At 38.1% G+C, this 23,657-nt stretch overlaps 3 protein-coding genes across 3 annotated transcripts; all 3 read right to left on the reverse strand.

The window, feature by feature from the left end:
* Positions 1-204: 204 nt before the first annotated feature.
* On the reverse strand, positions 205-12,284 carry LOC145204918 (uncharacterized). Its single transcript, XM_080077533.1, has 16 exons — positions 12,099-12,284; positions 11,835-11,920; positions 11,582-11,706; positions 10,696-10,821; positions 10,545-10,634; positions 10,223-10,372; positions 9,679-9,774; positions 8,752-8,961; positions 8,381-8,506; positions 7,835-8,005; positions 7,465-7,641; positions 7,308-7,382; positions 5,840-6,516; positions 5,213-5,444; positions 3,169-3,678; positions 205-2,155 (listed from the first exon to the last, which is right to left on the reverse strand). Exons 3-16 carry the CDS (start codon positions 11,682-11,684, stop codon positions 1,956-1,958), a joined length of 2,943 nt encoding a protein of 980 aa, XP_079933659.1. The 5' UTR covers positions 11,685-11,706; positions 11,835-11,920; positions 12,099-12,284; the 3' UTR covers positions 205-1,955.
* Positions 12,285-13,179: 895 nt separating this feature from the next.
* On the reverse strand, positions 13,180-18,438 carry LOC145230077 (adhesion G-protein coupled receptor D1-like). Its single transcript, XM_080095459.1, has 9 exons — positions 18,350-18,438; positions 18,103-18,180; positions 17,531-17,650; positions 17,293-17,370; positions 17,171-17,224; positions 15,762-16,480; positions 15,115-15,346; positions 14,252-14,767; positions 13,180-13,884 (listed from the first exon to the last, which is right to left on the reverse strand). The coding sequence occupies exons 4-9, from the start codon at positions 17,306-17,308 to the stop codon at positions 13,733-13,735; spliced, it is 1,689 nt and encodes a 562-aa protein (XP_079951585.1). The 5' UTR covers positions 17,309-17,370; positions 17,531-17,650; positions 18,103-18,180; positions 18,350-18,438; the 3' UTR covers positions 13,180-13,732.
* A 1,478-nt stretch (positions 18,439-19,916) lies between these two features.
* LOC145225130 (uncharacterized) lies at positions 19,917-23,196 on the reverse strand. The gene is made up of 9 exons (XM_080091817.1): positions 23,103-23,196; positions 22,868-23,005; positions 22,262-22,389; positions 21,908-22,117; positions 21,543-21,780; positions 21,231-21,380; positions 20,960-21,090; positions 20,775-20,858; positions 19,917-20,521 (listed from the first exon to the last, which is right to left on the reverse strand). Exons 1-9 carry the CDS (start codon positions 23,173-23,175, stop codon positions 20,456-20,458), a joined length of 1,218 nt encoding a protein of 405 aa, XP_079947943.1. The 5' UTR covers positions 23,176-23,196; the 3' UTR covers positions 19,917-20,455.
* Positions 23,197-23,657: the final 461 nt, after the last annotated feature.

The raw sequence follows: 23,657 nt of genomic DNA on the forward strand, positions 1-23,657 counted from the left end.
CATTGTGTTTTTACCTAAATTTCGCTCCAAAAACGCCAGGTAATACCGTGCAAAAATTTACATTGCCACAGGCAGTTTTCCACAGAGCCAGATTTCGCGATTGGATGACTAAAAACTGTAATCCTGCACAATCAGGTCAACAACGAAACTTGTGACTAAGTTTGTAAAATAAACAGAAAGCCTTACTAGCACTAAAGAGACGAATCCATTCACACATTAGCTTTATTTATGCTTACAATTTTTGGAAACGGTCCAGTACGCCGAAGCAGGGTGTATGCTGCTGAAAGCAAAGATACGAATTTACGCTTGAAGAACGAAATTTAAAAGCACTAGAAAAATATTGAACAAGCCTTCTCGAGTTTTACGAAACAATTGCAATAATGAAAGCATAAACATAAAAAATATGTGCAAACAACAAGACAACAACCAAAGTATATTCACGTATAACCTGTCTTAAAGGATCGGACATCCCCACTTTACAGTACATTAACTGGGCATAAGCAGTAAATATATAAAAGCTCAAGTTAAAATAAATTATTTACGATTGACCAAACAAAAATAATCTTACACAGAAAACGTACAAGCATAAAGTTAAGAACAAAAAACGGAAAGACCGCCAGTTTGGCCAAATTAGACGTGTCCTGTGATTGTTGTTCAAAATGCGTCATCCTTATCTAGTGCAATATCTCGGATTACACGGTACAGATTAAGTTCAACCAGTGCAATGATTCAGATGATATTTTACACAGTAAAGAGAAATAACCCGGATGGATTGAAAACGGGCATTACAAGCGCAATTGTGGACAAACAAAAGAGTGGCCAATGCATTTTCCTACATCGTATGTCACTTGTAAGTATGTGCGATTCTATACTACCCCTTGCAAAATATGAGTTGCAGATTACATAAGTATGTGTACAAATGAAGCACAATCATTTGGTTAGTCCAGATCGGAAATTCTCAACCTTTTTGTATGACCCACCTAACCAATATTTTTACAAACAAAATTTTCGTTACACGGTGTGGTATAAGGTATTGTAAGACTATAATAGTTCGTGTAACGCCAACATAATCGTACTAAATTCCCCGACGTAAGCATTGCCACCCAGGTTAAGAGACCACTGATTTAAATCATCAAAGAAGAAACAAATTTAAATAAGAAAATACCCCACAAACTTTTAAGGCACAAAAAGTTTAAAGTTACGTAAAAAACAAGTCGTACAGAATAAAATGTTAAACCCTACAAAACCGTGAAATGTTTAGGAGACTCGGCAGTGTGCGATGTATTTGCAGTAAAATCTGTTTGTGGGTGGCATGAAGTGGCAATACGTTCGCAGTGTGATTCACACCTTGTTAAGCGGAAAAAATAAACACACACCATGAAATACGTGCACTTCTAGCTAAAGCAAGTTCGAACAGCGGGCAAGCAGACTCCACAAAAACCGCGCTTCGACTGATTTGTCTTGAAAACATGCAATGAATTGACTTTGCCAACCACCGGCTGTAAAGTACGAGGTTTTCTGAAATTTGTCAGCCTAAGGTGGTATTTTGTTTAGAATTTGTTGAAAATACGTGTTCTGCATGTGACCTGTATGACGGTTCCAATTGTGCTCTGTCATGTACTTTGAGCGTCACGTAAAAATGAGCAAGTCATCTTGATTTCAAGCTCACATACCAGAACATTGGTTTGATCCATATTAAAACCGAAGATATTGCATCGCATATGTGCAAATTGTTGGCACGGTAATACAATTTGTAACATATAATTGCAATGCCTTCCCGTGTTGTGTCATACAAATTGTTTGTTTAACCCACAGTGAGTCTACGTTGCTCATATTGTTTGTGTATTGTTTTTAACCCGCCATGCATTGACAGCGTACATTATAAGGTTCGGCATTTTTTTAATGAGAAAGACTCGACCGCAGTAGCAGTGTAGCTCAGCATTTCTGCATGGTAATCATTGGTCGTCGGGTTGAGTGTTGGAACGTGAATGGGATTGGCTGGTTGTGCTGATTCCCCTTTTTTCCAGCTCGCGATTCAACGCCTTTCTCACTTCTTCACCCCTGACGCAGTAGATGAGAAACAGGAAAGGCCCTTGCAGACCGTTCAGCACCACGTTTATGTACAGCAGAACTTGGCTTGAAGTCGCTTCCAACCCTGTGGAGAACAAAACCGTATAGTTACATCACAAAAATAGCTTTTTCAGAAAGGTCGAGCTAGCCAAAATAAGCATAGCGCGATTGTTTTCATGAATTGCAAACAGTGTACACTGTTTCGACCAACAAGGTCTCATTAGTGCCATTGTTGAAAACAAATAATAAGTCGTATTGGCTAGTGTAGCCATCTAAAGGCACTCCAGTTGGTTGAAGCCACACACTGTTTCGACCAACAAGGTCTCATTAGTGCCATTGTTGAAAACAAATAATAAGTCGTATTGGCTAGTGTAGCCATCTAAAGGCACTCCAGTTGGTTGAAGCCATGTCTCTGCGGGTGTACTGTCTGCAGGATTATCATGTTATCCAGAATCGAATTAACCTGTGATATCAAGATGTTAATGAAATAGAGTGGGCAGCAACTGAAAATAATTAATACTAAAGTGTTGCCCACTACGGAATACGGCTTACGGAACCATCGAAGAAAAAATGAGTTTTAGCGGCCCCTTGCGGCAAATGTTTTTGTTACATGATTAGCTGCAGACTGTGCACATTTTGTCGACCTTTAGGGTTTCATCAGTATAGCTGGTGAGAAGAGATCGGCCGTATGGGCTAATGTAGCCAACTTACACTCCAGTTTGTTGGGAGTAAATAGCAATAAAGCCATGCCTTACCAACATGCTCGATGCCACAACTGGACATTAGCGATTGGTTTACAACGTCCAAACCCATGTTTGGGAACAAAGCGATTTGGGCTCATGGTCACAGTATTAATGTAATACTATGAAAGGCTGGCTTTTCAGCCTGTTGCTTCAAACAAACTGAAGTGCCGTAAAGTGGCTACATTATAATATACTTTCTGCAGCTTATCATGTTTTGGCTCGATGCTTTTTATTTCGTTAAATTTAACAATTATCTAACCTGTGACGTGCGTTATTTTTAGTAAAAGCGCATGCAGTTTTGACAAAACACAATTACCAAGTAAATTGAAATACAAGGGTTGAAAATGCATCCTACCGATAAAGAAGGCGAAAATCCATGACGTGCCCAGGGCAGGAATCAGCACCGCCAATGACTTGGCCGTTTCGATCAGGACCTCAACCTTCACCAGGTGCTCGACAAACATGATTTGTAAGCCGTTGCGGAGAGGCAGAGTCGGTTTCTTTTGCAAGGTGCAGATTAACACAGCTACCCTGATCAGAATGACCAAGTTGACCAGCACAACTAACGCCATTGGAATGAACACACTCCACCAGAATGTGAAGTACGACGGTTCAAGCCAACAGCGTAGGTATTTCCATTCGGACATCTGGTTTTGCTCGGCAACGCTAAAGGCAGGGTTAATTGCAATGTAGCTTCCATTGCGGAATCCCAGGATTGCCGCCGCCGCTGTGACCCCACCTGGGATGCCCCAGCCAATCAGCACTCGCACCGTATTTACAACACGGGGGTCGTGAGAGGTGAACTTGATCGCCGATTTCGAGGTTTTCATGGAAAGAGTGATCCCCTCCACAAGCATCCAAAAACCTAAACACCATGAGATTTGCACATAATGAATGTGTTATTTACAATTAGTGCCAAGCTAGTCTCGTTAAATCGACCCTGTTGATACGATGTAGTCAATATTAATATTTACTTTCGAAACATATCAACACTCAGGATATCGTGTCTACGAGTTACTATAACTTTGTATTACCTGATTTCTTTCAACAACATTTTAAAAGAAATATAAAGGCTCTACAAGCGTGTGATTGTTTGTTGATAAGGTAATTTTTAGCGTTTCTCATTGTTTGTAAAACAGTGACAAACAACGTACGTTTCTTAAATATTTTCTATATTTATGTGACGTCAAAACTCCCGTTCTATGTTTCTCGCTGTAGCGAATAGTCGTTGTGACTCAATGAGGCAAAAAAGCTGGCAGTTGGTGTTGAGCAGGGGTGGTTTCTATAATTTCTGCGCTGCTTGTTTTGTTTTTATCGTTCATAGACTTTTGATATTTTGGTTAAGAATCGATTTCTGTACTGACTAAAGTCCCTTATAAGAGGACAAATAAGGGGCGTTACATTTTTACACAAGGCAACTGAAAATGTTTGTCGTGCACTCCAACTGTTGTATGCAGTGCGTGGAACACCATGTCGCTAAAAGGTTAACCGATCAATGCATGGTGCTTAAACGCCAACATTTTCAGAAATCGTATAAACCGTTTGCGAAAAACAATGCTTGACAGGACAGTGTTCCACTGGGACAAAGACATATTAGGCTTGTTTTACGTTATCGCTGCTTGAGAAGAACCCAATCACCTCTGTTTAGCATGTATCAGACCTAACAATTGCTAGTAATTTTGTGCACCAAGTCCGGATGTGATCATGTTTGACGCACAAACGACTGATGGCGTTCTGAGGACAAGCAGACAAAATTTAGCTTGAAGCTTTAATGGTGCAACACCACAACACAACTGAAGCTTAGTTAATTAAAACAAAAAGTAAAAAAGACAAGGTTGCATGATCTGTGGGCTCCCGATTAGTGTTTTTTTTTGACACACGTAAAGAGGGTAGAGCTACTAACACCATAACGAGAATCTACCCACAAATTTGATTAGGGGGCGTAAAGAGCTGAATTTTTATTTAGCGGCTATAAATGGGTTGGGTTGGAAAATATTTACTTAAAATTTTTACATTAGTAGCTAATTTTTTGGGTTGGTTGTATTAAATTTTAAGTGCTAATACCTTACCCCGACCCTAATAGCCCTAATCGTGAGCATTTTTGGAGATATTACCAATCAAATTTGGGGGTAGATTCTCATTATGGTGTTAGTAGCTCTACCCGTAAAGAGAGGGTGTAAAAATACCGCCCGCCCCTGTGTGAAAAATATTTTACCCCAAACAGTCCTTTTTTCACAAACTTAAGATGACAGTTTATTCAAAAACATAACTGTCAGACTACTTGTGTACTTACAATACATCATGCAGACGTTTCAACAATCGCTGTTGTCATTATCAGTGCAAGTTTCTTAAAACCACGTAAAACTATATGAAAAAGGATTATGAAGGTGACCCCTAACCTGATGACAGTAGGAAGAATTGCAGAGACACGGTTGAAATCTCGCACAACAATGCATTTCGGACGAAGACTTCATTGAAGACGCTGATACAATGCATGAATGTCAGGGCAATACAGAGGTTAATCTGTACCATGGTGCGGTCGTTGTTTATAGTGTTGCGGACAGTTGCAAGAGCGGCAGTTGTTATTGTCAAAAACACGATGGAGGTGCTTTGGGCGACGTAAGTCAAGATCTGTTTGAGAAATATTGATTTGGGCAGTTGTTAAAAATGTGCAAACTGACCTAAAAATGATGTTTAGAAACATAAATTCATGTCTAGAAAAAAACATGAATTTTTAGACATTGCGTAAAAACTTTATTTCAGGTGGCCATGCATGTAATGGTTAAATGTTTTATGTACCCATGTTACTGGTACATTGGTTGATAGTTTTAAGCTACCCATGTTACTCGTATACTCGTTGATAGTTTTAAGCTACCCATGTTACTGGTATACTCGTTGATAGTTTTATGCTACTCATGTTGGTTTGTTACGAGGACAGACAGCACTGGTATTCAAAAGATTTATAACATAACCTGTTTAGACCCATTTTGTACTAATTAAAGTAAATTTTAACTCATGTCATTTACCTCCAGGGTGTCGGAAACAAACACGGTTTCAACAGCCAGCATCACCGTAAAAACGGACGTATGGTTGCAGGCACATGTTGTGAAGTTAACCGTCGTCTCCATCAGCTGACACCCGTAAGTGCTAAGGCTGTAATTGGTTCCGTTAGGACGCAGATAAGCGCAACGGTATTTTGCATCAGTAATGTAGAATGTCTTTCCTTCTGCCGTTCGGGTCACCTCCGGAACAACCAACGATTCAAAAATATCTGTTGGTTTAATCGAAAAGCTGACGCTTGCGGCGACTTTTTTTTCTTTGTCCGGATCATAGACATCAATTAGTACGTAGTCTTGTTCGGCAATGAAGTTTTGCTCTATGACTCCATTTTGGCTGGGAACGGTGATGTTTTTGTCTAACCATTCTTTGGAAATGTTTTGGTTGAAAGTAGCCTGGCCGTAGGCTAACGCCAAGCGCTTTCCATTCATAGTCGCGTTCACGGACCTTATAACACTTCCCTGAGTTTGAATGCCGTTTGCGATGCTCTCTGAGAGGTCCGATGTCTCGATGTTGCGGGTGGCCGTCGCTACAGATCCCCTTAAATCGGTTAAAGGAAATGAGAATGCTATATCCTCAAGATGTGAAACAACGTCGCCAACCGCTCTATCCTTCACTGCGCCAGTCAGTAGCTCTCTTAGTTCATCTGCATACAAAAATAGGACTCATGTTTCTACTTTAGATGCTATTTTCCATTTAAAACCAAAAGCAGAAAAACAATTCCCATACGGTTTCAAAAACATATAGAGCAATTTAATCGCTAAGGGGCCTGGGAGTATGTTTCAAGCTGTACATGAACTTTTTTTGTTTTGAAAGATTTACAGTGGTTCCCAAACGGGGAGAAATTTGCAAACTTGAGGGGAGAAATTTACTTTAATTTTTACATATGGTTTGTAACAAGACGCTTAAGCTCTAAGAATATGACCTGTAAAGTTGATAGAAGACCTAAATTTAAATGATTTGGTATAGTTTAGTACAGGGGTCGGCAAACTTTTAAGCGGCGCGTGCCAATTTACTTATCCGACGCCTGGTTTAGTACCTACCATGTAGTATACGACGAAATTAAAATGTTCGTCAAAATAATTATTTAAAAAATGTTGGAAACCACCCTAATACAAACTTTTCAGCAAAAAGGTACTTACGTGGGTGTTTACACACAATCTTAACACTTGTGTTAAAAAAAAACCTTTAAATTGTTTTTCTTTTTGCGTTAAAGTCTACAGTTCTCAAACTTTGTTTTTCACCAGCAGCAAATTTACAAGCAATGCACTATTTGTTGTATTTAGACTTGAATAAAATACCTTTTCGGCTTTTATTATCTTACCAATGCGTATAAACGTGACAGAAAATAGCCCAAAACGGCACTTGTCAAAACCACAAATGGCGCTCGAGTATGGCACTGATACCAATGATCTATTTAACGCGGTTTATTCTTACCTGCAGATTTGCAATATGTTGGTTCTTTACACATAAACCTGCCCCAATCCGGATCTTTGTTGGGTACGCTTTCACCTATGCAGACAAACACTTTTTGGAAATGCATCCATTTTTAGGGAGGTTTGCCTTATGTACTGTACTACGAAAAGGAAATTACCTTCACTTTTACGTTGACAAATCACTTGTCGAAAAGTTTCGTCAGTGTTTATTGCATCCCACTTTAGTTCTTTGGTAATGAGAATCTGGGTTTTATTAATGTCAAAATTCTTCGGGGGAAGTTGAAACGCACTTTTATCATGTCGAATTTGTCGGGCAATGGGCAAAAAAGTATCACCTTTGTCAAAAAATAAAAGCTCAATTGTCTATTACTGCACTTTTTCAAGTTATAACTTAGACAAAATACTCAACTAGGTATACGTATGTATGCTGGGTTGTTCTTGACCTTAGCTAACTTACTTCAACTTCTTTTTACTGTAACAAGTTCGCATTTGCGATTTAACCTAAAATTATCTATTAATTAATCAAACCTTCACAGGAAAACTGTTCCGGGAAGGACATATTTACAAAGCAATAGAGGTCATAGCAAGTTGGTAGATGAGCCAAGCTTGAGTTCAATGCTTTGCAAATCTCCTTTCCTGCCCCTATCTCCTGATTACCGGTGTTAATGTAGGTAAAGTTTCCGCAAGTGTTCCATTTTTCTGTTGGAATCAGAAATTAAGTTTTTAACTGAAAATTGAAAGTGTTGTTCAAGTAACAGAATCAATCAATTTATGATTCAATTTGAATAAGGCACTAGAGATGACAGTTAGGCGAAACATATATCTTCCATCTAAATTAGTTATTATTTTATTTTCTTGCTTTAGAAATTTGAGACTTTTTTGTCTTCGCTTTAAAGCCGTAAAAATAAACAAATACTTATTTTAGAAAGTATTTAACATGTAGTACAAGCGATGATATAGAGAGTGGTAAAATGGATGTACGTTTTTCATCCAATTATCGGTATTGACACTAGAGTAGCGTTTTACTCTTTAACTTAGGGAATCTGACAAGAACGACTAAATATTAGCACTTACTTTCCAGCCTTTTGCACAAAACGTACGCGTTACCGTTGCATTCAGTAAAGTTGTCTGATTTTGTCCAATTAAAGTCACAATAAAGACTCCCAGATTGGGAAGCCATGAAATAAGGTGTTCCAGGAACTAATGGTATTTAAAAATACAGCAATGATATTATTGGCTAATTTAGAGTTTCTCCACTCTTTTAACCTTGATTGTTAAGCCAGAAATAAAAAAGGTTTTCCATAAACGGTGTAATATATTTTATGATTAAGCTTGTCTGTAAAAACACTTTTCGTGAAAAGTCATGTTTTGGTTCACGATGGACATTCATTGTCAAACAAACAAATTACCAAAAGGTGTTGACAAGTTTTGTTACTAGGGCTTACCTGAATTTCCGAGAAATTTGCGAACAGTGGCTTCGAAAGCATTTTTCGAAAAGTAATCTCTTTCGAATTTATACTTCAGGTTCATTACCAACTGAGAATCATTTCTTACTGTTTTACAATTTTTTTCCAACTGCTGCACAGTTTTGTTAGTCATATCCATATAAAGCACTGCGTATTGCCACACTATAAAGCGCCCCCACTCCGGATCACCTGTAAACAAAAAAAGCAAACAAAACAAACAAGGCCCCTTTTCTGCCCTACCCAAGTGTTTCCCATATTTTGAGCTTGTTCAACACGACTACAATTTTTTGTGTGGTGGAGATTTAAAACAGAAAACTTGTTATTAGGTAGGTCAAAGTACAATTTTACCTGATGGAAGAGGTTGTCTTTGGCGACAAATGGGATCATTTTTTTAGCCTGTCATGCACTACCTTGTTTCGCCACAAAGTCAATTAAACACGCAATGGAAAATTGGGCAGCAGTACTAAACGTTTTGTACATTTTAACACTATATACGCACCTATTTATAAGTTCAATGATGAAAATACCGCCCCAAATATATCACTGACGATGGCATGAGCATTTGCCGAAACGTTTGAAAAATAAAGCATGTCGTCGCTTTTACGGCTATTTGGGCCGTTATTTTCATCATTAAGTTTTGCACATTATTATTTATGTCACCGCTATACTAAGTACGAGATTGTTCGTGGTTATATTGAATTAGTTAATTAGTTAATGTATTTAGCTATAGGAGTGCTATTATACTTTCAGGATCGATATGAAATCATTGGTAAAAATAATCTGAACCACTGGCACAACAGAAAATTAAGATAAACCCAAGAGGAGAGTTTCCTGACTCTTGTAGTGACTTGCACTGCAAACTTGCTTTATACACATACTTTTATACACTGTAATACACATACTTACTCTTGTGCCGAAAGACAAACTGACATTGACTTTCGTTGAAACACATACACTCTTTGCTATCACCTTCAGTGGAGTACAATGATACATTGAAAAATTCTGTCGAAAAACCATATTGTTGTGTAAATGAAACGTGTCGGGCGGAAATTGCTCATACATGTCTGACTTCGTTTTAGTTTGTTTTGTTTTTCTGAGAAAACCTTTTTTAAAAAAATATAGGCGTGTTTTTATCAGATGGTTTTGCAATGATTTTTAGATTGTCAATAAAACACAAAAACATACCGAATAAATTTGAAAATATGTACAATATTTAAAAGTCGTACAGACGTATAAGTTGCTTTTCAACAGTGTATTGCCAAATTTGTTACTCTTCAAACAGTTTTACCTTTAAACAGTGTGTAACAAGTTAATTTTTTGCCTCGGCTTAACTATGAAGCACATTTGTACAATATTTTATAATAAATCATAGCATTGTTTTCCGCCCTAAAAGTACTATTGACCGATGTTTTATCGATGAAATGCATAGTTCTGATTTGTTTCAACTTACGTTTCAGCGCGGATGGTAACAGCACTGGTTCAACAATCTCAATCGTCTCGAAATCTTTGGTGTTAAATTCCGTAACGGTGTTATTGCAAGTTTCAAAGTCCATGTCCGGGCTTGTACGATATTTGTGTAAACCCCATTGCATTCCTCGACCTACATCGACAATAAATATTGAAAATTATGTTAAAAAAGCGCAACAAATTAAATTGCCAAAGAATGCATGAAAGCACAGATAGCCATCGCAAAACTTTTATGTGCGGTTTCTTTCGATCGGATGGACAACATCAGCAAACATGTATCTACAATTGTAAATTTAATTTCTTACGTGATTCCATCATGACGTATCGTCTGTTGCGACCCGAATTGAAACATTTATTCTTCTTCTTCACTGAGTCATCACTGATGCCAAGCTCTTCTGCAAAAATGATCAAAACCAAACGCGGATAAATAAGGACTAATACTTTGCACACTCTTACTCTTAACTTCTGACGTTAGATTAGCTATAAGTTGGGATATGGGACATTTTTCGGCTTCTTCTTCGCATTGATTGTGTTCATCGCTTAACCAATAAAAGTTAGCATTCTCCCAGGCAATGAAATTTTCTGTAGCGTAAAATAAAAGAGTCTTTAGTTAAATATGGAGATGTACCGCTTATTCGATTTGGCCGAAGTTATTTCAAAGATTCGGTTTCGGCAGAATAATTTGTTGTGATTCGGCCGAAACCGAATCTTTTACGAACACAAATGTAAAGCGTTAAACGGTGTCATTTCAGCTTAGTACGGTACCACACAATCTTCCAAACAACACCGCAACTAAAATAGCGTCAATTTTTATAATTCGTAAAACATTATCGTTTTTCCCATAGTAGATAAAAAAATCAGTAATTCATCGGGAAACTGGCAACTATGCTTGTGACAATGTTAAACCCCACAAAACTAAACTTATGTTTCCATGTCCAACGCTTAATAGCGCACGACTTCGGGTGACCACATGTCTAATTGAGTTAATTCGAAATTTAACCAATTAGGTACATCTCTGATGAAATATAGCCTTAATAAAACTGTTGCAGTAATGTCAACGATAAGATTATTTGTTTACAAATATGTTCGTACAACAAACGCCCTAAACGTCAAAAAAATAACACATACGATTCGAATTACAAACAATTGGTAAAGTTGAAACTTTTACTTAAATAGTGCATGTGTCTATCTTATGGCAAACTGTTGACAGTATGCAAATATTAGCCTTAATCAAACAGTGCTAGAAGTTTCAGCTGTGTTGCACCTTGTATTAAAAACGTCTATTAGGGCAGTAAACAAACTTATAGCAGTAAGGTTTAACACAAAACAACGTTAAACTTACTTTTTTCATCGCACTGTGGAGCGTCCGTTTCCTTCATTGCAAGAACCACGAAAACTTGCAAACTCAACAACAAGCAGCCCAGCATGAACAATTTCACCGCCATTTTGTTGAATATACGCAACAGCCTGGTAATACAAGCTTCTTCTAGAATTGCTAACGACAACTGGGCGTCTTGCTATCATGTCACCCTCTCTATATGTCTGCTTATTCCCGATAACAGATCTACAGGTTTTGTTTTTAATTTCACATCTACCTGCAACATCCATGCGTTGGACTCGTCCACTTCCCATTCTTCACCTGGTAACTGGCGTACCGAGTCTTGCAACAGACGTATTATTCCTATAAGTGTACACATGACGTATACAGAAGGTGATGTGTTAACCTGATACATTACAACACCAACACAAATTGCAGAAGCATCATGTTTTAGAATTGACCGTAAACAGGTACAACATGTTTTATTAGCTCCTGATCTTGTGAACATAAAACAATGACTGCACACAGATTTTGTACTTACGTTTCGTTTCGGGAAATTGTAAAGGAAGTAGTCGTCTTACAGCAGTTCGCTATACGCCTGGTATACACATACGGCAGCATTACAACAAATTACAACGCCTTGAACACTCCTTATACAAACAAATATTTTTATCTGCGTTGTTTAGTGCAACAAAAAAACGAAACACTTTTTCTGTACGCTACTGGGTCCACAAGAGTCCAAATGTTAAGGTTTTTAAAGCGAGATTCATTCAACAAAACTGTGAAGCCAAGAGTCTGTCAAAAGCGTTTCGCCCGAAACAAGGCAATTAAATAGCAAGCGTCGGGTTGCAATGCTGCAGAACGAAGCACTGCCTGCCTCTGGAAACAAAGCGTGCAAGGCTGTAGTACACGATGATACAACAACTGCAAAGTTTTGACATATATTTGGGAAACACTTATACTCCAAACCTAAAATTAGGATCTACAAGCTCGTTGCTTAGTAGATAAACACTATAGTGAACCTTCTATTCGAAAAATGTGTCAATTCTTTTAAAACCTATCAAATATGTACAGGACTGTATACACATTACCACTACGACACGATGAAATGTTTTCTGTCCTAGGTGAATGTTTTAGCGCTGTTGTACTGTCACGATTGATTTTATCTTGCAAAATGAACTCAACTCAGTTTAATCAAGCTTTTAGTCCTGTGATAAGTGCATTTAAATACATGCAGATGTTGTCCCAACGTAATGCTTCGTTTGCTCAGGTCTGTTATGAACAAAATTATATGCAGCGTGTCAGCTCTTTTGTGAGTCATTGCCAAAATTTTTCCATTTTCATACGTCTGGTGTCGTGCTTCTCAAACTTTCTCTGTGCCCCAATTATTAAAGGCAAATTAATACCTAATTGTTTTCACACAACATTCATCGAAAACAGAAGTGTTGCGACCACTGCATTTGGACTTGGACTCGCGGTTTTTGCAGAACAAGTCCATGTCGGATAGACAAATCTGTTGCAAATGTTTTCATTTCTCAAAAGACGTATGTTATGTTTTATTTTGGATTTAGCCAATAGTGATTGGCCGAATCCAGATATGTATTTTCGGACTTGAACTCGAACTTGAGAAAAAATTTCAACCGCCGTTTCGCAAAAAAAAGTTCAATCGCCGTTTGGCAATGTCGCAGGGTCATTAATAAAGTATCAACTTCATGCTGCATGAATTCGCAAATCAGGAAACGTCAAACAAATTTGCATTTTAGAATGGTACTCAGATATCAAAGGATTAAGGCAATACTCTATTCGACGACTGTTTACCAACTTAATCAAAAGATGACACACTTTGGGGTCGTGGCCCACCGGTTGAGATGCATTGTTTTAATAATGTGCCATTGTTTCATGCTGACCACCTGCACGACTATGTGATGTCATCGTGACGTCATGTTACTGGTATTTACTAAATTTTGAATACACACGACGAATGCAAACATGCAAACATCGATGGTTTAAAAATAAATAAATACATTGACGGACAGCTAGTAAGGTGCAAAATGTTACACAAAATACGTCAGATCGATTTTCACGAGTGATGAAAACTGGACCTTTACACTTATGTTAACTGGTGTTACACAATACATCATAAAAGACTGCTTCGGTGTATACATGCGCATTATTTCATTCTGTTGAAAATTGCATTCTTCGCTGCATTAGTCGTCGAACGTTTGTGTTGAACACGCAATAAACGAGCAACAGCATGAAGCCTTGTAATCCTGTGACAAGCGCGTTTAAATACATGAAAATCTCGGACGACATCGCATCCTCCATACCTAAAACAAAACAATGGGATAAATTATGCAAACTGCATGGGACACTAGAATTACAGTGGGGGTCAATTTCGACCCAGTATGTGTTTTTGAAGTTAAATTTTGAATGGTTTGTTGCAAACTGCTGTTGTTTCTGGACCTACATAAGAATTATTTGTACACCATTGGTCACAATGAACAAAACTGGCTTATGAAGATGTCCAGAAAAGGTGCAACAAAATATTGCACCATAGTACAGTATAAAGGAACTGGATTTTGACCGACTTGTAATTCCAATGGGGTAGATACTGACCCAGTAACGAACAGGGAAGTAGTCCAAAAATCAAGTATCGAAACATAGCTAGATGCGTAAAGCTAAACGTCAACTTACCAGCGAGTAAAGCAAATACCCAAGAGATTCCCAAGGCAGGCACAAGCATACAAAGTGCTTTGGTGGCGGCCACCAATTGATCCAACTCAACAGGGCCGAGGTTGAAACACGAGCATTGCTGTTCATGAGGGACATATTTTTTCTGCTCCTCTCGCATTTTTGCCACAAAGGCAGCAACCTTGATAGCAACGATCACGTTAAATGCCATTGCGACCACCAAAGGAAGAACCACAGCCGGTATTCGAATCTTTGACGAAGAACTAAGCCAGCAGTAGTTGTATTTTGGTAGCGTGGAGTTCGGATAAATCGCAAATCGCTTGTGTGCTTTAGACACGTCCATGTAATTTTCTGTGACGAAGCCAATAACGGAAGCAAAGGCTACGATAATAGCGGGGACTCCCCACCCGAGCAAGTACTTCCACTTTAGGATTGCTTTTCCCTTTTTCGCCTGCAGTTCTAGTGTTTTGTGAGAAGTAATCATGAGGAGAACCAAGCCTTCCACGCTCATCCATGCTCCTTAGGGAAAATGGAAGGTGGTTGTAAATATTTTGTCAAAATATGTAACCGCATGATGAACTGCAATTAGTTCATACCCTCGCTAATTTTACATCGTTGGTTTGCAAATAAAAGAGCTTTTTCATATTTATAATTTGAGCAAACTAATGTATTGCAGGCCTGTGTGTAACGCTAACCAAACTTAAACAAACATCCAAAACCATCCAGGCAAACAGGCGATGATGCTTTGATTAAAGTCAGCTATTATTCGTATGTCGCTTGTTAAAAGTTCTTCTTTGAATTTAACTTTTGGCCACCAAACGATGGCAACATCAATCATTTGAAAAAATATGAAAACAACTTTGTACCTGATGCGAGGAGAAAGTAGTGGATTAGTACTGTCACCAACTCACACGTCCGATCGTTGCCAACAGCAAACTCTTGGAAAAGGAGGACGAGATGGAGAAGAAAAAGAGCAACGCACAAGTTGATTTGAACCCACGTCCGGTCGCTGTCGATGTTTTGTCTCAGTTTGACAAGAATTGCCACCGTGATGACGAGACAGATGAGAGAGATAGACTCGGTGATAAAGGATAAAATCTGCAACAGTTGTTAAAATGAATATTGTTTCAGGAAGGTTAGTAACAAGCTTTTTTCACTCTTTACTTATAGCAGTTTACAAAACATACTGCAAAATGTTTTTAACACAGTGATCCAGCGAAAGTAAACAGTTACAAAGCACAAAAGCACAAAGCATGTCTAATTACTTCTTCAGGCTAAGTTTATTCCTGATTATGAACTTCGGAACTTTATATAATTGTGTAAGCAAGCAAGCTTATATTCAGTAGAATGACAATTTCAACTTGTTGTTTAAAACACTTTCGACACAAATGATTTGATCAGTAGTTTCCAGAATTTTTTGCAGTAACTTTGATTCCCTGGACCCCAAGCACTGTATAATACTGACAAATAAACAATGGTATATATTCGAAGAAAAATAATATATAAGAACTACCTTTACACCATGCGGGACTTCAATCGTTGTCGTAGTAAGCAGGACAGCAAACATTGTTGTGTGGTTGCACGAACACGTGATGTTCCGTTTGTCACGTGATGGGACGAGCTGGCACCCAACGGAGGAAAACAAATTCGTTTTTGTGTCGACAAAACTGCAGATAGGTACTAAGTTTGTCACAGCCAGCCGTTTGCCTTTGTCTGCATGGTGAGTTACTTCTTCAATACTTTCACTTCTCATTTGAAAAGTGAATTGGATCGACGTGGAATTGGTGGAGCGACCATTTGAACTAACGCCCCCAGCAGTAATGTACGGTGTATAAGGAAGCAAGGTCGTCTTTTGCTTTTTCATTTCCTTATCATCACTTCTCGTGTTATTTTGAATTAAAAGTGACATTGCGTCTTCAGGAAGATTTAATCTCGCTGCATAAATGCTGGTATGGGTATTGTTGTCATCAGATTTTAGCTGTATCTTCGTATCCGCAACGTTCAAAGTAACACCGGCAGTGGTTTGAGAAGTTGAAAGAACACTTGCTAATGAAAAACCTAATTTATTGATCGACGTAGAGTTTGAATTTGACACGTTGATTGCCATGAGTTTCACTTCATCTTCAATGATCTTTAGATTTTGAACTACTTCCGAACTGGATGATGATGTTGTAATGTTCAGTATTGAATCGATGATGACTTTATCTGTCGAGTTAGATGGATAGGTGGGCTCTGTTAAAAGTTAAAAGATTTTTAATTGCTTTTTTTACACTAAAGCGGGACTGTGGACACAGAGTTGTAGGTCGGCCTGGGTTCGGGCCGGGTTTCGGAGCGGGTTAGGCCTTAGGTTATTCAAAAAAAACGGGCCTGATTCGGACCTGACGTTACACTCTTTGTCATTATTTTCTACATTAATTTAACTGGCTAAGTAGCTAGTTTCTGGACCTAACCTAATGTCAAACAGCCCTAAAACGCCTTGTTCAAGACCCATTGTCTATTATTGTCTGTTGTGTTTGTTGTCTTGGGCTTTCCTGGTGCTTCAATGTATAGGCCTGTCAATCAAACTTTCGGGCCTAAACGGACTTCTCAAAAACATATCGGATGTGGGCCGCGTTCGGGCTATATGCAATACCAAGATATGGGGTGGAGCACGCTTAGGTACATTGCTCCGTGCAAAAAGAGAAGTAATAAAAATGCAGGGTACGCATCGCTTGTACTTTAGCCTTTTAACTACGCTGGTTGATAAGTTGTTGGTTTAAAAACGTACACTCATATGTAAATCGTAGTACATCAGGCCTATTGAAGACACCAAATAACGAATCAAATCGGTCTCCTACATACAGCGAGGAAACTAGACCAAGAACCTTTACTTAATGACTGAAAAACATATTAGATATTACACGCATGAATTGCAAATATTACCTTCCGTGGTGTTTGAAAACGATGCGATCCCGATTTTGCTAAGGCATTTCTTTTCTGTGAAAAATATAAAACAATTAAGATTGTAAGCTCTTATATTAAGCGTTAAAACCAGTCTCACTCACCAACAAATATTTCCATATCTTGGTCCCATGTACACCTGACCCCTCTACGTTTTTTCTTGCACTTACATTTGCAATAACCTGCGACAACATAATTTAAAATTACCCCTTAACACTTTCGACTCTCACAAGCAGATAATAGGTTTTGTCTTCTCAACAGTTAAAGGTCTATTAGTCTTACAAGCAACATTTTCGCAAACATTATAGTTAAAAAACATTTGTTTAGTTAAGTCAAACTTACTCTCACACAGCTTATTCTTCGCGTTAGCTGAAAGTTCTTTAACATCATCATTCTTGTCGTAGTCGTCGTCTGAAAAATTCAATTCTATCCAAGCAATCGGTTTCAGAGTTGTAAACGAGTCTGAAATTGGAGGCCGAAGCCGAATCGTTTTTAAAGCCCGTTTAGGCGCAAAAGTTTAATTGACAGGCCTATGTGTTTCAGTGCTGTTGGGCATAAGAATCCAGCAACTAGCTGCTTAGCTACGTAATTTATATTAAAAAAAATACAGACACAGAATGCAGGCCCGAAACAAGTCTGTTTGCTATAAAAAACAAACAAGACACGACTCTAACAAGCCCAGGCTCCTTTTTTCTATTTTTTAATTGAACTATTTCGCCAAATGCTTTTTGTACATAAGCAACATGCATTAATGGCAGCTGGTCAAATTTTAGCAATTTTAAATTGCCCAAGTTTTACAAGTGCTTTTGTTTTTATGGCGTTCGTGTTGTGTCAATTGATCAATAAATGAGTCGATCTTTAGTTGATTTTCTACGTTACTATATAGTCTTTTTTCTGCGATTTACAATACTTACAAACGACCCAGTCTTTTTTATTACAGTCATACTTCAGTGAATATAAGTTTCTCCATTCGTTCCAGACATCAATCCGTTCTGTCATAAAGTAAGTTCAAAACTACAATTTTTATAAACCGAACAAAATTAGACAACTCCACACACTGCAAAAGCTTTGTTTGCATTTAGGTTTTACTGTAAAAAAAATGACTGCAAAAAGGTATGCAAAGGTAAAAATCAAATCCACTAAAAAAAACAGCATACATACGGCGTCGTTTCCATGTACAAACACCTCCATTTTCCTCAAGGAATATAGGTGGTTTGTGAAAGCCTTTGAATAGTGAGTGGAAAAATTTTAATAGGTGACCTATGAAAGTAAGTCAAGCATTGCAAAAATGGGAATATAAATCCACATCTTATACATACCTGTTGATGGTCCAGTCAAAACTACCAGAAGCACTATTACCAGGTAAAATTTGTCCATTGACCAAGCATAAAACACAGAAATATGAAAACTACAGCACAACCTGTTATACTACTGCTTTATAGAGTAAAAATGTTTCAGTGCAATCATACCTTAGGTACAAAATTATTTTTAAAACACATCTGGCAAGCTAGCAAATTTCTGTAACAGCCTTAAGCCAAAACTGCAACAGTAACACAGTCTATTCATGTCACGGGGTCTACTTTAAGCAAAACTGTAATTTCATTTTGGGTGAAACTGTTTCGACAATCTTCTTTACTGGATTTTTCTCAAACTAACTAATATAAGTAAGCCGCAGAAAGTGCATACTGTTTCGACCTATAGGGTTCATTAATGCTGCTGGTGACAATTAAGACGCAGGCCGTATGGGCGAGTGTAGCCATCTAACGACACTTTAGTTTGTTGGAATGGGAATAAAAGGCCTAAAAGTCTTCCTGACCATTCTGTTCGATGCCCCAACAGACTGGAGTGTCGTTAGATGGCTACACTTGTGCGAAACAGTACGCACTGGCTGCAGCTTGCTTATCATTTGTTGGCTTGGTGCTTTTATATGACTAACATACGTTTGCACGAAATTTACGCTACCTAACACATTTAAAATATTAAAAAAAGCTTTTACAGTTTAGATTTCCTAACCAAAACAAGCGGTCTAGTGACCTTCAATAACAAACATGCGTGAATACGTTTTTATTGCAAACATCGACAAAGCTCTCTAACAGTAAGGCGTTCAAGATATCTCGGTCAAAAGTGCCTGATGACACACCCAGCGTGACTCTACCATTTATCAACACCAGTGTGCGTATTACTGCAAGGAAGTGATGCGACTCCATGTTGTGTATTACTGCTTTGGCGTACTTTTACCATCCTGTGTGTACTACAGTCGTGATATAAGTCAGCACTAGTATATACCAAGCGAAGTTTCAGGCCTGGCCTATTTGTAAAGCTATTTTGGTTTAGTGAAGAGAGCACAACATAGTATTTGTCTTTTACATCGTGTCGGTTTCAATTTTTACCTAAGATTACTTGTAAAATCTTAAATTGAATGCGGAGAGATAATCTTGATTAATTCGATCGTTTGTTGCTGATTTGAAATTGGTATTGAAACCTGAACAGTGATTGTAATACACACATTCAATTGGACAATTTTTTTTTAAAGAAGAAGTAACATGTTGAACTCTACTCCAGAGTATGTTCATTCGCTCAATATGTTTTATTATGATGTTTAACATTTAAAACAAGAACGGTTTTAACAAATATTTAGAGCTCTTCTGGCAGTTATATTTTTATTCCAACATTTCGACGTCCTATATAGGTCGCCTTCATCAGGGTAAACAACACTGAATGCGACTAGTACAGTGCACGATACACAAAGGAAAAAAGATAAAAACGCAAGCACGTAACAACGCAACGAAAACACTGTGCGATAACGAATGATTTGGCTTCTATTCTTTAAACAGGACGCCAAATTCGTTTGACACTGCTCGTCAAAAAACTTGGTTTAAAACATAATAAAATCATCCGTTGTAGGTCGCAACGGAGTAAATCAAAATACTTGTTCCTAAGACACCGAAGTTGTGCTTTATCACTGTTCAGATCAGAATTTAAAACCTAGAAGTAAGTTGCAGTAAGACAAAAAACAGTAACACATCAGGTTAATAGATCGTTTAAATTTTATTAAATCGCTACATTATGAGATAATTGGCAAACAATGGCATCGAAACATAAAATGGCATCAAAAACTATTTTCGAAGTATATACAAGTACAACGTATACAAGTGCAATTGTGTAATGGTATAGTATGGTGGCAATGGCATGGCGTATTGCGAGTTTTTTTTCATGTGAATATCAGTATAGCAACTCTTGAAACAGCATGGTTTGTAGAAACTCAAGTTAGAAAACGCAGACATGCTGACTGGGATCAGAGAAATCAAATCCAAGACATTGTTCTGTCACATTCTGAAAATATACATGAAGGAATAATATAGTGAACTAATAGAGTGACAAGCAATGATATACCTCTTGGTTAATATTAGTAAAACTATAAACACGCCATGTATTTAGACAAATGTTTAACTTCGCTAAGATCACAACCAGGGCTAGTAGGCTATTTTGAAATAGTCATTGACTGATTGCTTTTTATGAACCATTGTGTCAATAAAATACACTCCAATACTTTCCTATTAGGGCAAAACTGATCCAGATTAGTTACCTGAAGCATAGAAGTAAGAGAGTTTCCAGAAAAGTCTGCATAGTAAACTCCTGGCTTGCGGCATACGACTCCAATGGATTCAATCTAGAAACAAAACGGTTGATTTTGACATGAACTTGCATTCCAGAAATTTCGATTTGAAAGATCTTCCAGCAATTAAAGTATTGGTATGACTTTGTTCATACCAATTTGCTTCTGGGTTCGCCGTACTCTGGATCCGACGAGAGAGCAGTTGCCTGCATCCAATTGTCGGCTACGTTAAAACTTTTGATGTTTTCCATTCCGATAAACATGCCTCGACTCAATGTTGCGAGTCCTACAAAAATAAGATTCGAACATTATGATCGTATACGCCATGATGTAAGACTGCTGACCGGTGATACTGCCTTAATCATGACTCATGTACTTAACCTAAAACTGAATATAACAGATAAACTGACAGAAAATTCCACTTACCATTATGTGACAGATCCAACTCGCGCAACTGAGGCATGTGAGCAAAGGTATAGTCGTCAATTGTTCTGATGACGTTGTAGCGCAGGTTCAATGTTTTCAGTGACGTCAGGCCGCTGAACGTTCCCAGCGTGATCTTATTCAACTTGTTTCCTAGAAGACAGATGCATTGAGTTTTATTATTAGGCACTGCCGTATAGGATTTGTGAAATTTTAAAATTAGCGATATTTGGATGGTGTTGAAAACCTATTTTATTTTTTGCAACCAAAGGATATGAGAATGGTTTATTTATCGTATATATTCTGGCAGTTTACCAGACAAGTCCAAGGTCTCCAAATTTGGTTTGCTGTTGAAAGCACCATCCTCGATGCTTTCGATCACGTTGTCCTTCAGAGATAAATGTTTAAGAGAGTTCATTCCTGTAAGTTTGCTGCCATCAAGTGAGGAAATACGGTTGTAGGCGAGGTGGAGGTACTTGAGTTGCCATAGAGACGCGAAGGCGGCGCTTAACCACCGGCTGATGTTGTTGTTATCGAGATAAAGGTACTGGACCTAGTTCAGTAAGAAGTCAAAATGGACCCATGTCAATATGTGTATGGTTTAAAACAAATAATTACGACAGCATGGCACACAAATCACTGGTTGCGTATGGTTTGCAGCATCCTATGATTTAGACTACCTGGTCAAGTCCCTGAAATGTGAAGAAGTTGATCGAAGTAAGATTGTTGTTGTTCAAATTTAAAGTTTTGACGTTGCTCAGTGGCACGAACGACCGCGGTTGGATAGTTGTGATGGAGTTATCTCCCAAATCCAGATTCTCCAGATTCGATGCACCAGAAAAGGTCAAAAGTCCAATACTGACAAGGCTATTTTGGCCAAGATTCAGTTCCTAGAGAAGACAGAATAATTGCTTTTTTCAGCACCTTGTGTATTGAAGTCGCTAACTACAAGGTAGGAATTTTTCAATTATTTTGCGATTTGGAAGGTACGATAACCGTCGTTGCGAAAGCGGCAATATCTATTTAATGTTTACCTTAAGATTAGGTACGGATCCAAAACCAACGTCTTCTATAGCGCTGACCCCAGACTCGGCCATGATAAGGCGATATGAGATTGTGTTTGACGTTGTGTCATCTTCTGTATCAGTAACTGCAGACTCTTCTGCAAGAACAAATTAAGACTTGAGCAAAGAACACTGTACTGAACTTTCAACAAGTCTAAAAGAGGTACATTGATCGCTTGTGTGAGTATGATGCAGGGTATGCTGTCAAATACCATCAATAATTCCGTATGCGGTATTGGAATTACACCTTCTTGGTAACAAGACAACATCAACGCAAACATTTAAATGCATCAAGTAGTTCAAAAACACTATTTGTATGATAGCCCATGCATTTTCTTATTGGTTGTGCTTTATCACCCAAAATTTTCCATCGTTTTTGAAAATTTCCCCGTCATATATACACTTTAGAGTTAGCGTTTAAATTTAGCTTAACATATTAACATACAATGCTCGACCTTGTTAAGTTGTTGTTCAGCTTCCAGTATTACAAAACTTATGACTTTCCTTGATGGCAAACTTCCTTTTTTTTAAACATGCTTAAATAGTTTAAAGCAAAATAAATTTTTGGAAACTTACTTTGCTTGGCAGGGTTTTGGATTCCGTGGAGAGTTGCATACGTAAAGTTTTCATTAATTGTGATTGGTCCGTCTAGGTGACACGTGACAGTCACAGTAGTTTCGTTGCCGTAGTGAGACAGGACCCTGGTGCATTCATCTGCAATGGCAGGAAAATAACTTTTACTCCGGACATAAAGTTACACAATCACATACATGTTAAAGCACCAGAGTTTATGAAGCCTTGCAATTCTTACCTTGATTTTCTTGAGCCACGGCAAAAGTGGCGCACAATGCCAATACTAGAATAGCAACCAGCTTTGTCAACATTTTTTAATCTAATTTTAAATTTTAGGCAATATTTCAGTACTTTATATCTCTTTCTGCAAAACGCGCAATGAAAAATGTTCAATCACTAATACATGTGTATTCCACTAATTTTTAAGTGCGCTTTTTGACATTTTCCAAACGTCTAAACAGCGCTTGTTGTCTTTGCAACTTCCATAACGTTTTAACCCTACTTTTAAAAACAGCTTTCAAACGTTTCTCGTCGACCAATCTATACTTCGCCGACTGTCTTGCTAGCTCTGTACCGTTATCGAACCCAAGCCCTTGTATTTATGCTAACAAACCTGATGCCTCGCAGCCATTCGCGATTTCAAAAAGCGTCTCGAGCTTACCTAATGTGCAATGAGAGCGCTGACCGAACCACAAGCTAGCACACGGGCACCACCCGAAGCTATTTTAAGCGCACGATTTTATGCGGTCTATTTTACACCGTTTGGAGATTTTGGATTTTTTAAAATATGCAT

Source organism: Phallusia mammillata, chromosome 1, assembly GCF_965637545.1.
Source record: "Phallusia mammillata chromosome 1, kaPhaMamm4.hap1.1, whole genome shotgun sequence".
NCBI classification, from domain to species: Eukaryota; Metazoa; Chordata; class Ascidiacea; order Phlebobranchia; family Ascidiidae; genus Phallusia; species Phallusia mammillata.

Excerpts from the sequence above, each read along its gene's own strand:
- LOC145230077 (XM_080095459.1), bottom strand. Across the intron at positions 15,347-15,761 it reads AAGTCCCGCATGGTGTAAAG|ATTTTATCCTTTATCACCGA; the intron begins GTAGTTCTTATA and ends CAACTGTTGCAG. Across the intron at positions 13,885-14,251 it reads GGTATTTGCTTTACTCGCTG|GTATGGAGGATGCGATGTCG; the intron begins GTAAGTTGACGT and ends GTTTTGTTTTAG.
- LOC145225130 (XM_080091817.1), bottom strand. The coding sequence starts at position 23,175 with ATGTTGACAAAGCTGGTTGCTATTCTAGTATTGGCATTGTGCGCCACT. Across the intron at positions 23,006-23,102 it reads CGTGGCTCAAGAAAATCAAG|ATGAATGCACCAGGGTCCTG; the intron begins GTAAGAATTGCA and ends CTGCCATTGCAG. Across the intron at positions 22,390-22,867 it reads CCAAAACCCTGCCAAGCAAA|AAGAGTCTGCAGTTACTGAT; the intron begins GTAAGTTTCCAA and ends TTGTTCTTGCAG.
- LOC145204918 (XM_080077533.1), bottom strand. The coding sequence starts at position 11,684 with ATGGCGGTGAAATTGTTCATGCTGGGCTGCTTGTTGTTGAGTTTGCAA. Across the intron at positions 9,775-10,222 it reads GTTACCATCCGCGCTGAAAC|AATTTTTCAATGTATCATTG; the intron begins GTAAGTTGAAAC and ends GTTTTTCGACAG. Across the intron at positions 7,642-7,834 it reads GGAACAGTTTTCCTGTGAAG|GTGATACTTTTTTGCCCATT; the intron begins GTTTGATTAATT and ends TTTTTGACAAAG.